The sequence below is a fragment of the Culex pipiens genome, chromosome 2 (assembly GCF_016801865.2).
Source record: "Culex pipiens pallens isolate TS chromosome 2, TS_CPP_V2, whole genome shotgun sequence".
In the NCBI taxonomy this organism is placed as follows: Eukaryota; Metazoa; Arthropoda; class Insecta; order Diptera; family Culicidae; genus Culex; species Culex pipiens.
Genome location: NC_068938.1, coordinates 152,408,766 through 152,427,436, shown reverse-complemented (window position 1 = coordinate 152,427,436; position 18,671 = coordinate 152,408,766). Strand labels below are relative to the sequence as shown.

The 18,671-nt window shown below is 36.5% G+C and overlaps 1 protein-coding gene and 1 pseudogene across 4 annotated transcripts in view; one reads left to right on the top strand and one right to left on the bottom strand.

Moving 5' to 3' along the window:
- Positions 1–18,671, top strand: part of LOC120422180 (A disintegrin and metalloproteinase with thrombospondin motifs 16) — a 283,608-nt gene that overhangs the window by 242,258 nt on the left and 22,679 nt on the right. For 3 of the 4 annotated variants that reach the window (XM_052708748.1, XM_039585557.2, XM_039585558.2), the window contains exon 7: positions 14,700–14,842. In XM_052708748.1, coding sequence (XP_052564708.1) covers positions 14,700–14,842 — 143 coding nt within the window. Of the gene's footprint in view, positions 1–14,699; positions 14,843–15,425; positions 15,479–18,671 lie in introns of all 4 variants that reach the window. The other variant, XM_039585556.2, reaches the window with a different exon arrangement.
- The window catches only part of LOC120422181 (homologous-pairing protein 2 homolog), a 59,067-nt pseudogene that overhangs the window by 39,481 nt on the left and 915 nt on the right, over positions 1–18,671 (bottom strand).

Below are 18,671 nucleotides of genomic sequence, written 5' to 3'. Positions count from 1 at the left end.
TCTACAATGTGATTGATTCTAAAATGTTTTAAAATGTAATGGTGTTATGTGGCAGTGTATTGAAAAAATAATTTTCGGAACCTATCGGGTAATAAACAGCTTATTAAATAAATAATCTATGTTTTGCATTGTTTAATGCTCAAATTTGTATTTGGGCAATGTGTTGCTATAATTTCATGATAAATTGTACAAAGAAAAGGTTTACTTTCGGTCGTATCGGGGTTTCCCGCATGGATTTTGGGGTAATTTCAAAGAAAGCTAGAAATCTGGTATATTTGGTTCAATTTTTTTTGTTAATTGGAGGTCAAATATTGGTCAAATATAGTTGGTTAGAGTCCCCAAGGCATATTCATAAGAAATTTTAGTGATATCAACATGAATGAACAGATTTTCTGTGACTTTTTTTTTAACAAATATCCCATAAAATCGAAAAATAATCTTCAAAAAAAAAGTTGCACTAGACCCCCCGACGAAATATTTCGGTATACCCCGCAAAATGTCGGGAAAGAGCCCTTCTTTCACGGTGCCAAATATCAGACATACCGAATTTTTTATCTTTGAGGTCTCGAAAAAATACACCGTGGGCAAGTACCGTTCCATCCGATGATCCCGACGCGGAAAACTATTTTGGCAATGGATACCCGGATGAAGAGGATCCGCAGATTCGTGATTTGCTGAACCTCAGCTACAAGAGCTGCTGCGGCAGAATCCACAACGAAAGTGATCGCGAAGTTTGCGAATTTTGTAATTCGAGAGAGTCTTAAGTTCGGTTTGAACATCTTGTATGATTTTTGTCTCATTAAATGAAGATTTATTTAACTAAGTGAAGCACATTTGATTGACAGCTCCATTGTCGCACCCCTTAAACGCCACCCCGATTGCCAATTCGCTGCCATCGACCTTCGCAGAATACATTAACCCCAAAAGCAAGGAGGGGGGGGCTCCCAATTAGCACCATTCATCCACATGAGTGCATCTTTGCTTCTATTCACACCCAGCTTGGGGTAAAATTCCACCCAGAGTCTGCAAATTAGCGCTCTTCTTCAAATGATGATGAAGGGGAAGAGAACCAAAGTTGTCAACCCTCAATCGCCACCATTTCATTGTTTATTCGTCGCTGGTGGTTCTGATGGCCCCTCTGTGGCTCTTGCTCAAGTTGAGAGGTCTTTGTTCGAGCGCCAAGTGGCAGAACAAACAGCTCCGCTGTTCATAAACCGTTTGCTATACTCTTCTCAGCAGAGAGACTGCTTGGCTGCACCTCGGGTTCATCGGAAGAACCGACGCTTGAAGTGTCAGGGACAACCGAATCCGAATCCGAATCGACCAAGAAGAAGATGAAATTTATCGATAGTATTACTCCGCCGATGACATTGTTGCAGTTCTTCCTCGTAAATCTTTCTTGCGCCAGTCGAAGAAGTCGGCTCTAGGTCGTAAAGAAACGCTTCAGGAAACTCTCATATTTATCAAAATCGTCAAGGATTTCTGCCCGTGCCGACGACGAGGAGGGGAGCGTGACCGCACACATCTCGTCGACCCATAAATCAGTTATGGGTGTTGTCGCCGCAGAACTACGTCAGCGAAGAAGACGCCACGGCGAAGGTTCTTAAAAGGGTTCGTCGCTTGGCGTTCACGTCTCTCGATTGTTTAGCACTTGCTAAATTACTTGAAATGCGACTTAAGTCGCAAATCTTGCAACCATAAAGATCGACGTTAATAGCGTAAATGATTCTAGTGACGCAAAACCGCTTTAAGACTTCTTAAAGCAGATATTAAAGAGGATCAACCTGGATTTCTGCGACACCGTCGTTCTGGGTCATAAGCACCAAGGTTTATGTTGGGAACGGCTGAGGTGCAAATTTAAATAATATGTCTCTTCTACTCAGACGATCTACTAGCAGGCCAACAACCCCCCCGGGCATAAGCCATACTAATTAGTGCTGGTGGAGACTTCAACGCGAAGCAAAAAATGAGGAAGATTTACGACAGACAGAATTGGCAATAATAAGCCATTCAGAGGAGGAGGGAGCAGCAGCCAGCGCCGTCACGTGCGGTAAATTATGAGATGTTTTGGGATTTATGCTGACACTGAGGTTATGTTTAGAGCAGGAAGCTGAAATGGTCTGTGGAACAAGGCCCGTAACGACGCCGATAAACCTGACGACAGGTGGCAAACATTGAAGCACCGGTATCAAGGTCTAGGCCTGGGTCGTTGAGTTTGTGGCAATTTGATGATATATTTGATTTCTGGGAAAAATTTTGAAGAGAAAACTATATTTTTATCATTTCTATGGTTTACAAGATTGTTTAACAATTTTAAATATCGCGACATATCGTTTCCTTTTTTGCCTTCCTCACTTAGTTCCTGTTATGTTCCATAACAAAAATGATATAGAGCCCAGCCCAAAACAGGAATTTTTCAAGCACTTTTTTCTCGACCCTCTCCGATTTCATTGAAATTTTATAGACATGTTATCCTACGATTATATAAGCCATTTTTGTGTTTATGGAGCCAGGTGAACTCGATAATGACGTTTGATAAGGGCGTAAGTGTTTTAATTATAAATATTTATATTTATATATTATATTTATATTCATATATTATATTTATATTTTAAATTTATATATTTCGAAATTTGAATCGAAGCCGTGGCATCGTATCAAAAAGTGTTCACTTGTAGGAAATTTAACGGGCTTTCCGAAAAAAATACACTGAAAGAAAAAAACACGCCACTTCTGTGAGATTTGATGATTTTTAAGCTCAAAAGTCAAATTTAAAGGTAAGCCCACACTATTTTTTTCGTTCAAATTTTTTTTTTAAATAGCCTATGCAACTCACCTAAAAAATACAAAAAATATTTACTGAAACTGTTTTTTTTTTTTTTCAAAAGTGCTCTAAACTTCAAAATTTTCACGAGAGTCGATTCTCTAGACAATTTTACATAAAAGTCTCTATATTGACCACTGTCCAAAGTCCAATTCTTGTGAAGCTACAGCGGTTTTAAAAATAAAAATGTTGAAAATATAGAGGTTTTGGCCATTATTTAATAATTTCTTTATGAGAGACTTGATTTTTAGTCTCAAAAATATTTTCACCGGAAAGCCCGTCCGATTTCCCATAAGTTTGCCTATGACAGCATTTCAATTGGAAGTATGGGCTCACAGATATAAGCTTAATCACATTGCTCGTATACCTGAAAACAGAATATTTTTTTCAGTGTAGTTCAGTGGATGGTAGTAAACTGGATAGTAAATTAGCTTACATCAATAATAAATCGAGTTATATTGAAAAGTGTCACTTTTCTTGTCATTCTCGAGCGACGAAACGGCCTACTTTTCTCTACCAAAAATAACAGAAAGGAAATTTAACACCTTTCAATACTATGAATACAAAGAGACGAGTTGTTCTTTTTAATTCCGCTTTAATTATATATTGCGGATTTAATTAGAACAACTCGTCTCTTTGTATTCAAAGTAATGCATTCTGCTAAAACGCTCAACCAAACCACAACCTTTCAATACTAGTGCTGAAAAGTAGAACTGAAATGGGTGCTGAAAATTTGAACTTTTCAAGACCCATTTCAGGTATTGAAAAGTATCATTTTTCATATTTTTTTTTGTTTTGAACGGTTAATTTACTTAACACATTGATGCTTAACATAAAATTCAATTGAAAAGGTGGTTTTCGGAATTGCAAAAAATGTTGTAAGCAACTCGTTGCTAAACTTTATTTTTTAAGCACGCTTTTCCTTGATTTTTTTAAGAAGCAAAAAAAACACATTTTTTTTAATTTTCTTCAAAATGTGTCTACAACGTCCAAATCATCTTTACCAAAAAACATAAGTAAAAACAATTTCGATTGCCAATTGGGTTTTGTCTCTTAAAAATGGTTTTAGAAAAAAATACTATGCCCATATATCTTCGACTGTACCAAATCTCGTAAATTATTCAAAAAATCCTGGCTCATACCAGATTTTGCACCATCCTAAACTTTGGCTTAAATGATGCTTTAATGATCCCTTAAGAGCGAGTCCACGAGCAAAGCATACCCATCTCGCATCGACCTAACCAATCTGCCTGAAATTTTCAGGGGTTATTTGTACATATAAAACTAGCATCTGGCCAAAATATGAGCACTCTAGGTCAACGGGTAGTGGGGCAAATCGGGACACAAAGTTTGAAAGTTCAAAAACGTCAAATATCTTAAAATGCCTATAACTTAGGCAAAATTCAATTTCATTTCAAAATTCAAAATGCATCTGAAAGGACTAGAAAAATGCAACAAAATGCAGAGAGAAGCATCCCATTTGGTTTAATCTAGAGGGAGTTAATTTTAGTGAAAGCATAATTTTCAAACTCAAATAAAAAAGTGCTCCATCCAGATATCAACTCGGTTCGACCTGCAGCTTGTAGGGAACATCTGGGACTACCATCTGAGACTGAGAACGCTTTGGGCAAGGCAGTTTAACATATTAAATAGACACTTACTTTCAGTGAATTTTTTGGTTGTAAATTTTTGCTCGGGAGACCCCTTAGATCCCATTTTCTGGTAATTTTTTTATCATATTCGTGTTCCTGAGACAGTTTCACATTAGAAACATGTCTAAAAATGTTTATTTTCATCCATTATTCTTTCAAAAAAGAAAGTTAAAAAAATTGTGAAGCTGCTTTTTTCTCGTGTCATCTAGTATCCTTGGAAACGAACTTGTTTCAATAAATGTGAATCGAAGATTTTTTTAACTTGAGTTGATATCTGGATGGAACACTTTTTTATTTGAGTTTGAAAATTAAGCTATTTTTTCACTAAAATGCCAATAACTCCCTCTAGATTTAACCAATTAGGATGCTTCTCCTTGCATATTGTTGCATTTTTCAAGCCCTTTCAGATGCATCATTTTGGCCAGATGCTAGTTTTATATGTACAAACAACCGCTGAAAATTTCAGGCAGATTGGTGAGGTCCAAACGATATCCCATGCAAAGGGGTATGCCCTGTTCGTGGACTCGCTCTTAAACAAATATATTTCATAATAAAAACTAACTTAATCCAATGTTAATCCACCTCTGTGATTGGTTCCTCACACTTTGCCAAACATTTGTAGTTTAAAACTTATATTTCTCAAATTTGCATGTTTTCAGAAAAAGCGTTACTAGATCTTTGGCGTTTATGGTTCATTAGAATGGTCTTTTGGTAAGCTAACCTATGATAGGTCAAATATAATTCTAAATCCAAGTTGTAACAATAAAGTGTCTGCTTCGAAAATGGTGCAAATTTTACATATCTCCAAGGAACAAGCTATCTCATTATAGACGTTCATTTCTTTTGGAGAGGTCTTTGGTAGCCCAACCAATGTCAAATTGAATTCAATTTAATTAGTGTTTTTATTAGAATCAAACAGTTCTGTTCCAGGATGTATACATTTGCAATTCAGAGATTTAGAGAACCAGAAACTTCCAACTGAGATATAGAAGTTTAGATTTAGCGAGCTGAGTGCTCGTTTAGGGAAAATACAAAGAGTCTTTTAACAAAGATGGGTCGCATGACATATCTGGACAACGTTTTCATCAAAATATCTGAGATCCGGCCTCCAAAAAGTGTATAAATAAAACTTTAGTGCTTGTAACTTTTGATCGGGTTGTCAGATCTTCAATGTTTTGGACGCGTTGGAAAGTTCTTCCAAATACCTTTCTGAAAATGTATAACATGACGGGTTTTCTTACAAAAACCACCCTTTACACAATCTTCCGAACTTTTGTCAATTTTTTTTTAGCATAACTTTTGAAGTACTTAACTAAACTGCATAATTTTTAATAGCGACTTATGGGACCCCAAGACGGATCGAATGAGAGCCAAAACAGACAAAATTGGTTCAGCCAATGTCGAGATAATCGAGTGACAATTTTTTATCAAAATCCCACCACACACACAGACATTTGCTCAGAATTTGATTCTGAATTCAAAGGTATACATGAAGGTGGGTCTAGGAGGTCTAATTGAAAAGTTCATTTTTCGAGTGATTTTATAGCCTTTCCTCAGTAAGATGAGGAAGGCAAAAACCCTAGAACCAATGTCCAAATATAGGTTCTGGACCATATTTTCATTATCGTTCTGAGAACAAGGCAATAATCGGATATATATGTTTCTTGTACCAATTTTTTCTATACAGTCTCCTAAATTTAAATTTTCCGTCGACAATAAATAGATGAGAAAACTCCATCACAAGATATAGATTAGCATTAGCATTAGCATTAGCATTTGGAGGACGCCCCACCACCGGAAGGCTCCACAACGCTTATCCCACTGTTTGGTGTGGTTGTGTTAGACCCTCATCCGGAACAATAATCCAACACGGGAGATACCATGTCTTCATCTTTTGATGAGTGTGTAATACAGCCCAGGGCATAAGGGGGTCCACGCCGGGTCCAAGCTATCCTCGGGGAAATGAAGGAATGTTAGTAAACACCTATCTAAAGTGCGCAGGGACCCCTACGTCACCTTAGTGGTATAGATGTTTGTAGGGAGGTTTTGGACTCAATGTTAGTAGGAGAGGTAGAACCCTAGGATATACCCCGAAAGGTATTACGGGCGAGTCAAGTAGATTTAGTTTTTTGATTATTAAACTTATACAGATGATTGTACAGTATAAAAGATGCATGATTTATATATATTCGATTTAAAGCCACGGCAGATACAACGCGACGAAGCCGTGCATGATTAAATTGTCTGTAGTAATACTAAACCAACCATTTCCTCAGGTAAAAACAATGCCGATTAAACACAGTTTTAACATGTCTGCTGTTAAACTCTAGCTATTGACTGTAAGAGTAATGCGAAGTTTATATATTTTTCTATAAATTATTGTGTGTTTAAGCGAAATTCGAGGTTAAAAATGATTTAACGCATAATTAGAATCTTGAATTTAAACTCTTACAGCAATGCGGAGTGAACATCAAATATTTATTTATTCATTTGTTTTATTTAAATGCGAGAGTTAGAATTTAAATTAAAACGACCGATTCAAAAGCATTTAATTAGTTAGAATTTAATTATTTTTTGTGTAATGGGATTAATCAGCATATTTATAATTAAAAAAAATCGAATTGATCGTTCAAATCCTAAAGTTTAACCGACGCGTAAAAAACTGTACTAATAAAAAGAAAATATTTGTCATTTACGTTATCCTGAAAGAAAATGCATAGAAATTATAGTTCGTGGCCCACTATCCACTCTGATTCAAACACGCATTTGCACACACACAACATAGAACGAGCTCACCAAATTTGAGGGATCCTCTTGCGTCGATGTTTGTTGGCTTTGATCAATGAAGCGATTCATGTTCAAAGACTCTTGAATTGGCATTTCTTCTCTGTTTCATTTTTCAACACTTTTTCATGTCTCACTTTCCCCTCTCAAAAAGAATACAATTTGTTTAATTTCCTCGTCATTTTCTTAAAGTTAAAAACAAAAACTATTTCCACTTGTCTGTGGCAATCATCGCATCACACACACAGCTTCACCCCATGACATTTCTTTCAGCAACACACCTCGGTCAGACGTCATTCCAGGGGCACTCTCACAACCGTTCTCTCTTGCTTCCTCTTTCTGAGGAGCAGGACAACACACATGCATATTTCCCCTTCTCTCTTCCTTCTTCTTTCACTCCTCTTTCCCTTCACACAACTTTCGCTGCAAACAACAATCATGCTCCCCGAGACCTAAACGCTGAGTCCCATGTTTTCTTTTACACTTGTTTCACAGTTCACAATTCTTCAAAAAAGCTCGAGTTGAAGTTGCTCTTCTTATTTCTCTTAACCACGCATCACTTCTGCGAAATTTGCAGTCGGATTTTTGAGTTTTTCACACCAAAAAAACTTATTTTAACAACGACTGACGATCGAATCGAGCCCGTTCTCAGCACCTCATCTCTTTTCGTCACTTATTCCTCTCTAAACGGGCTCACCAAAGTTGCTCTCAAACTGTCGACTCTCGTTTCACTACCAGCAACACATGCAACCAACAGTCTGTTTCTGATGACTTCTCTCTCCTGGAAATCACCAACGAGCACGATGATGACACATCGTCCGCTCTTGCTCTAATCATTAAGAACGTGGCTGACAACACCGCACGCACACAAACAAAACTCAATGATTGCCCGCGCTTCCCGTCTCGCTCTAACCCACAACTTCGCGCTGCACCACCACGAAAGAGATGCAAAGCTGGCAGATAGGCCTTTTCCTTTACACCAATACACCAAACCACTGCAATCTCGGCTCTGCTTATAAAAGCTTCCATCTTGGAAACACTCGAACCAAATTTATTTTATCTAAAAAACACACTATTTCCGCGGAAACTCTTGAAAACTTCACCATTCCCGCACTACACTCATTCACACGCATAGAATGAGATATTTTCCACGGCACAAACTTTACAATTTCACCGAAAAAAACTAATCTGAAGTTCACGAACAAAATGAACCGTCCGGACTAGGCAAACAGTCGAGGCCCCCAACTCCATCACAAGATATAGATTTTCAAATATTCACATGCCCATTTTGTATGACCAGCACTAAAAATTATATGGAGACTTGTATGAATGAAACGAATTATGCAAAATAGCTTCTTGGACAAAGTTTCACTCTCCTATTGTAATTCAAACATTCTAAGTTTCAACCAATCTCCAGAATTGCTCGCAAACGGTCTATTAGTCAAAAATCCCACGCAAACTGTCGATTAGTCCGCCTGTTAACCTCGTGCTATTTGGCTAACAGCTTAATTACTCAAAAGTCCTTTCACCCACCTTAAGTTTGCTAGCCAGTACTGTCTGCACCGTTAATTGGATGAGAATCTTTCCCCTGACAAACAAAAGGACTCGTTCTTCTACTCTAATTGAAACCATCTCACGTGTTTCGAGCGGCACCTTCAAGGTTCACAGTTCACCTGTCAATAAACTCAACGGACGTTCTACAAGCAAGTCTCGTCACATAGCTAACGGAATTGGATGCAAGGACGAACTTGAACTCTAAGTTTGCCTTCTTCGTGTGCCAAAAAGACATACCAAATACACTGGAAGCAATTGTTTTATAATGAACTTATCCTCGAGTCGCCGCGGCAGATTTGGATCACTCACTCGGCATGACCTGTCCAAAGAGTGGTCTCGATTGATGAAAACGTGACAAAGTTTTAAACCGGCGCACGTGGACATCTATAGCCGCTAGCTGTCACATGTGAGAGAGCAAACAACCTTGCATGTCGCGCCGGCTAATGGTATTACCACAGTTCTGTAGAAAATGTACTTTCGTGAAGCGCTTCGTTAAAAGTGTCCACCGAGCAGCTTAAATTATGCAAGAGCTCTAGGGGGTTGAGTCAATCATCGGAATGTAAAGCTAGAATGACATCCAAGGTGGACAAAAGTATCAGACTTGATGATCGGTGACCTTTTCAAACTCACTCTTGTTTATTTTCCACTGAACAGTTGAGCAACATGGGCTTCATCCATAAAGTACGTCACGCTAAAATCAGCCAAAATTTACCCCCCCTCCCCCCCTTTGTCACGCTTTTCCTATACTTACAACACGCAATGTCACACTTGCTCAGACCCCCCCTCCCCCCCTAGAGCGTGACATACTTTATGGATGACGCCATGTAAATTTGATCTAATGAGCTCAATGCAGGTCATATTCGCAAGTTACATCAAACTCCCGTGATCGCCCCTGACACCGTAATCAAGCAACACCATCTCGTAACTGGGTTTACTGCGCCGTCTCCGGAAGCATACATAAACTTAAGAGTATCGTCATTCCGCAAATTAAGTCACGTCGCAGTTACACCATAGATTCCGGCCCGGTCTGACACACTGCACCACAGACGGACAGTCTACGGACCCGTTGTCGGGGGTGTGTGATTTGGATCGTCAATCTCTGGGTGATATGTTGAGACAGACCACACTCCTCGGAAGAAGCATTGACGCGCCGAGGTATTGGGTATCCAAGTCAGTGAGTCGGTCGGTCATGTTGCAGCCGAGCCAACAACAGCTGTTGGCTGTCTGGGGCTTTGAAAGGAGGAAGAGCATTCACTCTCTAATGATACTCGACGAGTCGAATGATGGCTCGTTTTACGGGGCAGCACTTTCCGATGATGATCGAAGCAGAAGGGGGGCTTCCATGACCGACGTCATTTTGGACGATTCGGTCGTTGAGCAAATTTTCAAAGCCTAATCGAATAGACAGGAAAAACGACCCGTTGATAATGTGGCAATTACTTTCACTTCCTTAATAATTGGGATACCTTTGGGACCGAACTTCATACCATTATCATCATCGACATCGTCTGGCAGAAACTGTGTCGAACGCAAAAGCTGAGACTGTTCTTCCGCTTTCTTTTTTTTTTTTGTGGGCTTTCCTGATATTCGAAACTGGTCACGTGCCCCACTAGTAATGGAGATTAGTGGAACGTGCCGCCGTCGATTGAGGCATAAGTGCACACTTATGTTTGTGCTTATTTAAATATGTCAGTATGGTTGTAAATGAGATAAGGATTTGGAACATGGAAACCCGAGAATGAGAAAATCATAAAGAAATGCAAAAATTTATGTTACGCGAGATTCGGATAAGTTTTTAGACTTCAAATAAGCATTAGACGGTAAAATGCACTTGAAAACTCAGAAATAAACGTGAAACGAAAATAAATTAAGAAATTTTGGAGAAAGGCACTATTTATTTCAGGGAATTGGGCATATCTCTGCTTATATTGAACCAAAACTGATACTTTTTCATGGAACTTGTTCAGAAAACTGTTTTCTACAATGTGATTGATTTTAAAATGTTTTAAAATGTAATGGTGTAATGTGGCAGAGGATTGAAAAAAATAATTTTCGGAACCTATTGGGTAATAAACAGGTTATTAAATAAATAACCTATGTTTTGCATTGTTTAATGCTCAAATTTGTATCCGGGCAATGTGTTGCTGTAATTTCATGACAAAATGTACAAAGAAAAGATATACTTTCGGTCGTATCGGGGCTTCCAGCTTGGATTTTGGGGTAATTTCAAAGAAAGCTAGAAATCTGGTACGTTTGGTTCGATTTTTTTTTTATTGGAGGTCAAATATTGGTCAAATATATTTGGTTAGAGTCCCCAAGGCATATTCTTAAGAAATTTGAGTGATATCAACATGAATGCACCGATTTTCTGTGAATTTTTTGAACAAATATCCCATAAAATCGAAAAATAATCATCAAAAAAAAGTTGCTCTGGACCCCCCGACGAAATATTTCGGTATACCTCGTAAAATGTCGGGAAAGAGCCCTTCTTTCGCGGTGCCAAACACCAGACATACCAATTTTTTATCATTGGTTTGTTCTAAAAAACACACCGTGATTTATTGTTGTTGTTCTACCAAGGAATGGTAAATTCTGACGAGAATAATAATTATTTTTATATTATAAAATCTTTGAATTTTTATATATTTAAACCTTTAAATTTTACGAACTTACGGATTTGAATTAGGCATTTTTATAAATTTGTAAACATGATAAAAATTCTTTAACTAGTTTAAAATTTGTATCTTTTTTAATTTAAAAAAAAAACAATTTGAAATTTTTAGTAGATAAATTTTAATAATGCAGTTTTTTGAAAATCATTTATTCATAAAATTAAAAAAAGCTTCTCAAAACATAAAATTTTCTGAAACCAAAAAGAATTCTAAAGATTTTTTTTTATGTTGACATTCTAAGATATATTTTAAAAGGAAATCCATCGATTAGATGATATTTTGGCATATTACTCAGAAAATATTATTAAATAAAAAAGATGAAATTTTATATACATAAACCGTAAATTGAGCAATTCTCCGAGATTTTGGACCGTGATTATTTTTGTTTTTTTTTTATTTGAATGAAACGTTGTATGCACTTTTTCTCTATGAAATTTGGCCGCTGTCCATAAAAATAGGCTCAAAAACGGATTTTCTGGTCAATTTAGGTGTCTTGGGCAAAATTGTAGATTGGTTGTACGTATTGCTAAGAACTTATTAGACAAAAAGTTACACTATAAAAAAAAATAATTCGACTTTTCACACAAAACCTTGATTTGCACAAAATAACAATTAAAATAAATATCATTTTTGGGTATGTTTTGAGCTATGGCAAAAGATGTCAAAATTCATTTGGGGGTCATCCATAAACCATGTGGACACTTCAGAAGAGGAGGAGGGGTTGGCATTGCCAACATGAGGGGGGAGGGGGTTTAGATCTTCACAAAAAAGTGGCTTGTGTATGATCCCTTGGCAGTGTTGCCAATTTGCACCATTATCAAATTATAGCCACTGATCAAACTGATTTTTTTAAAATACTTGCCTTTTTTACCTGTAAAAATCATGACCAATGATTACTGAGATACAACTTCTGAAAGTAAAGCAAACAGGAAAAATGTTGTTTTCTCTACATCAGCAGAAAAATCGTCAAATTTTGAATGAAGACAACTCAGCAACTACGTCTCCCTTTCACTGGATTTTATATTTTATTTTATTTTCTTAACAAGTGTGTAAAAAACAACTTCTGTTAGTTCATAAATTCAACTTCAGAAAACATGCATCTGAAAAGCTGACCAGATTCTCGAAATTTAGAGACGATTTTTTTTGTTAAAAAAAACATTTTTTAAGCAGCAAAAAAAACATTTTGAAGCAAAACTAAAACGTAAGAAAAAGGAAAGTTTGTCAAAATAATAGAAAAAAATTAAAAAAGAGTAAGACCGTTGCAAATATTTTTTGGGCAAAAAAAACAAAAAAAAAATGAATTTACGACCCACGGTTTTAACATTTGAATGAAAAAAGTGTTTAAAAATGCATTATACATCTGTCCAGTTGTTTTGCAACCATTAGTTTCCAAAATACCTGAGTATTGACGAAAATTTATATTTTTGCCAAAAATAAAGTTTTTGCGGTGCTGTACATTAGAATTTCATAAAAATTCTAAATACTTTTAATCCAGCCCGAACATGCTAAATATGATTATAAATGCAGAAAAATGCGTTTTAGATTGTTTTCAGTTGATTTGACTTTTATTTTGTTAAAATTAAAATATTTTGTTTTCCCCCTGAATTTTTGGACCAATTTTATGGGGAGGGGGGGGGGGCGACATAAACTTTGAAAAATATTTGCAACGGCCTGAAGTTGGATTAAAAAGCAGAAACAGGGTGAAAACAATCCTAAACGAAATATAATAGAAAATTGTGACTTTTTCAACGGAAAAATCAAATTACAGATAAGAGGAGTTAAATTTGTTTTGCAAAATACAAACAAAACTTGATGTAATAAATGTTAAACATTCAAGAAATCTTTCGCATAAATGAATTTATTGCGGCTCTCTGGTTTATCAGATTCAACTAAATTCGTACGGGAAATTGACGACATTCCAAATCAAATGTAAATGGTATTCATTGCAACAATCAATTTCTTCCATTAGCACAGCCAGATCCAGATTGCAAATCAGCTGTTTGCAGCAAATCCCCAGGAAGGATAGCAACTTCTCCGGCTTTCAACGGGAACAAATTTCTACGATTAGCAGTCATCGCATTACGCAAATCCCTTGCATCTAGCCCATCAATCTAAGCACCCGATAAAGTGGCGGATTAGTGCACTCACATTAAATCTAAAAATCGCGATCTCTTATCGCAGCAGCAAACCCCTTCCTCGCTCTGCGAACCACACAGGGTAAAAGCTTTCATGCTCGCCCCGCTCAACCGGCAATTTGTTCGCATGCAAATTTTGCGACCGGCTCATTAGCCCCAATGTAGGCCACACCAACGCCAATGAATCATTCATCAACGCAAACACCCCCCTGTCCGAAAAAAAATCAGCCGAAATGCTTTCGGCGACAGGCAGCCACGGGGGTGCCACAGTGCAAAATTGGGAGGAAAACATAAAGTTCCATTAATTTAGCACGTATTAAATTTCGATTTTAGGCGGTCCCGCAAAATTTGCGAAACAGCGGTTTGGCAGCACTTTTTTATTTTCGGCGAACTCGCGAAGGAGTTCAGTCCCGCATATTTATGCTGAACTCGTTGTCAGCATGTTGTCAACGATTGGTGAAAATGTAATTAACGACACACGCATATTTTTATGTGGTTCTTGCTGTGGATCCATTTTGGATAGAGGAGTAAATCCCATTAAAGTGTGGTAAATTAGGAAAAAGTTTGTTTAGTTCTATGAAATTGCAAGTTTATTTTTTATTATTTTATGTTTCATATATTTCTAAAAAAAAAACAAAGATTCTAAACAAAAACTATAATTTAACTCTTGCAACCTAAGAACAGTCAAAACCTGTCCCACGCACATACACTCCAAACTGGGACCTCGCACTGTAGCAGCCTCTCTCTGCTGGGGTCACTCGGTTGATTGTACCATTAAACTTGTACACCTCACACAGCCCAACCCCGCGCTGCTTGCTTACATAAGGGCCTGTCTGTACGTCTCCTTTTTTATCCTCTCTCGATCGATGTCGACTCAACTCCACTGAAGTCCTACATGATACTCCACGGGTGACTCAATTATTCAATTAAGGTCAGGTGTCGTTCCTCCCTGCCTATGCCGACAAGTCAAGCTGCAGAAGAAGAAGATGAACGATAATGGTCAACCAAGTCTTGCCGCGCGACTCGTGTGTGAATAATTATAATAAATGGTTCTTTTTTTCTCCTCTCTCAATTTCAGGGTCGCGACGCCACTCCGTACCTGGAGCGGAACCGGGTGGGCCGGGACGCGATCGACTCGGCCGCCGCCCTCACCGACATGGGCAAGTATCTGTTCCGCGAGCGAAGACTGCCGGTGTACGACATTGCGGTTGCCATCACGAAGTAAGTATGAGAGACCACACACCCGGGACTCCGAGCTTGCATGGAGTCAGGCCGGATTCACAGGGTCACGGGACCTGGTGACCCCCGAGGACCTCCGCCAGGACATTGCCGCCCCGACTGAGTAGTGAAAGAAAGAAATGGACTGTCGTGTGCACATCTTCCTCCAAATACAACATCCACCACCATCATCAAAAACATACACACTCGGAACGCGGAATCTTAGCGTGTAGTAGCACTGTTGAAGGACTGCAACGACGTAATGACCACGATCTAGCGAGGTTGCGGACCGGGCGCTAGGACCCATACGAAAGGGATCCCAAACCCCTACTCAACGAATACCCCCTCGATGATCTTCAACTGTCAAAAACCCCTTTCTGACTTGAACTCAACTTCGGACGAAAAGTTTCATCTCAATTAGATAGAATGCTGTCTCTATTCACCCCCAACCTTCTCAATGTTTCCCACATCCCATCAACAAAAAATCAACTCAAAACAAATTTACCACTCCCACAAACACTCCCACACACACACAACCCCTCTGTTAGGAACATGTTTGACTAACTTTAATTGAGATCTTTCGCAGGTATGATATGTGCCGAAGAAGGAAAGGCGGTCGTTGTACGAAGGGCACAGCTGGTAAACCAACTTTGTTTCATCTCCCCTCCTCTCTTAGTTCTACCTACTACTACTTCCATTATTTTACCTCTATTTATTCTCCACTTTGCGAACCAAAAAAAAAACAAACTCAAAAAAACAATAAGCCACGCAACGCAACCAACCTAGTGCATTTAGTCGTTAATTTTGTTTTATACCATCTAAGTACCTTGATCTCTATACCTCTCTACTAATTCTCGTTCGTTCGTTCGTTCGTTTTTGTTAATTGCATCTTTGATTGGGGTTTGTTTAATTATTCACACGTAAGCTTCTTCCTACCCCTGGGAACGTTGTGACTTAAACTTGGAATTGCTGCTGATGAGGTTAATTTATTTTCAAAATGATTTTAACCATCGAAACTTTAAATTTTAAAACCATACATCTGCACTAATCCATTTAATTTGGAAATAAATAAAATTGTGGTGCTCAGGTGCTATAAAATTGATTCAATTATTCAATTCCAATAATATCAAAGAAATTATAATCACTGATGATTAGAGCGTCTAATTTGCCGGGGCTACACATTTCCCGGGAAAAGGGAAATTTTCAACAAATTTCCTGGGAAATCCCGAAAATTCCCGCGAAATTTGAAGTTAATCAAAAATTATTGTGATCCTGTTTCAGAATAAAACTTTGCAACAAAACTAGATAAAACAGCTTTTTTAATGAGGATCAATTAATGGCTTGATTGCTTGTAAAAATCATACAAAATCATTCAGAAATTATGTAGCTAGTTAAAAAATAGATAATCTTTTAATTTACCTTAAAAATCTCATGCTTTTTTCCTTGAATCACTATTTCAAGAAATCAGTTTAAGAGGTTTAAAATATTTGAAGCGAGTTTTTGAAATATGTGCATTCTTTGGGCACCTCTGATAGTTTGAAGTTGTTTTTAAAGATTTTTTATGGTTTCATTTATAGTTTGGTTTTTGTTACATAGTACTCAGCCTAATAAATGATTAAGGTTCAAAGAATTTTCATGGTGCAAAAAGCGGTTAAAATTAAATGATTCTTGTTTTTCATATTGACCCTCTTACACCCTTGGTAGCTCTTTTGCTTTATAAATTTTTAACTTCAAGCTGTTACTTGTTTTGATAAAATTAATGATATCGTTTTAATTTTCATCAAAAACGTTAAAAAATCTCAATTTATTACTTTTAACGTCAAATTCGAGTTCTGCGACTCGACCCCATTTTAGTCAAATTCGAATAGTCGATTTCCAACTGCATTTTTTCAGTATATCTAACCGCCTTTTTGGCCACCATCTTAAATTTCAAAGTTCTAAATTACATTAGAGTAGTTTAGGGGTCATACTAAAGCTCGAAAATCAAAAATAAGACAAAGAAAAAAATATTTTTTTTTTCAGATAATGAAGTGATTTTTTTCTGAGACCTTCGGATAATCGAGTCTGGACTATATTGTTAAAACTTTCATACAATAATATCTTATCAGTTCAATTTTTTTCCTCAATATTAATAACAAAAAAAAACATTTAAAAAAACACACAAATCCAAAATTTAGAAAAAAAACTTAACTTTTATTTGAAACCATACCACACATTAAAACAGTCGAGAAGTCAAGTTTCCTAAAAATATCCCAAAAATAATTTTCAAAGAGGTTAAACCTTTTTCATCAGGATAATGAAAATCCTATTTAAAATAATTAATAATTTCAGAAGAAACATTTTAATTATACAAAAACAAATGGTTCGAAAATACCATTTCACTGATAAAATTCTCTGATCTAAATCAGCGGAAGTTTGAAAATAGTAGTTTATGCAACAAGTTGCAAAAAGAGGATTTTTTCAGCACGAGTCGTACAACGAGGTTCACCGAGTTGGATAAATACGACGAGTGCTGAAAAAATCAAGTTTTGCAACGAGTTCCATACAACATTTTTTGCAATTTCGAAAAACACCCATTAAGTGGAATTTTAAGTCGAAGTTTCATGTATTTTTTCAATAAATCTTTTAAATCAATTTTTTTTTGAAAGGTGTTACTTTTCGAAACAAGTGCTGAAAAGTTCAACTTTTCAGCACCCATTTCTGTGCTGAAAAGTAGAACTTTTCAGCATTTATTTTGAAAAGTGTTGCTATTCGATTCTGTTATTTTTGGTACAGAAAAGTAGGCTATTTCGTCGTTCAAGAATGACAGGAAAAGTAAGTAGTTTCACGTCGGAATTGCAAAAAATATTTTTTAAGGACGAAATGTAAAAAACAAGTTAAATATTTTGTTCTCACCTTCAAACCCTTTTTCAGTTTTGTAGATCAGTTCTGTTACATAAAGTTATTCAACTTTGCAAATATTTTTTAATTTTTTTTTCTCAGCTTCCGGTGACAGAGATAAAATTCTTCTCTCAATTTGAATTAAATCCTGAATGAGCCATTTACGTAGTTTGTGCAATTTGTGTTTAATAAAAAAATAAACAAAAACAAACACACGTTCAATACAACAAAAAAATTAGGATCGATAATCTATATATATATATATATATATATATATATATATATATATATTATATATATATATATATATATATATATATATATATATATATATATATATATATATATATATATATATATATATATATATATATATATATATATATATATATATATATATATATATATATATATATATATATATATATATATATAAAATTTCGATGGTTTTGTTCGAACGCGTATCAGTTCAATACGGAGCGTCGGATAGAGGTGCTCTTTGTTGCGTTAGGTTCGGTTATGCCCAAGGAAGGTTTATACGCTAACTAATTGACACTTTGGCCACTGGAACCGATTCTGGAGCATCGGCAAATTGTATGGAGAATGTTACGTAAAATCAATTTTTGATCACAGGAGGCTGAATAAACAAAAAAGCAAAAAACGTCAACAAACGAAAAAAAGGCAGAACGAAGTTTGTCGGGTAAGGCTTGTTATACATAATTATGAAACAGTTCGTAGTACAATCAGCTGAATGTCAAGTATATTTTTTCAGCAATAAAATTCAAATAGTAAAACAAAAAAATCATTATCGGCTAGTACAGCGAATGACTCAGAGAGGCTGATTGCTCTATGACGCTCAAAGCTGACTTAAAAACCTGTAATCGGCTTTATTTTGATATTTTTTTTTAAAATTACTGAAAATCAATGTTATGAAAAGTATTTTGTTATTTAT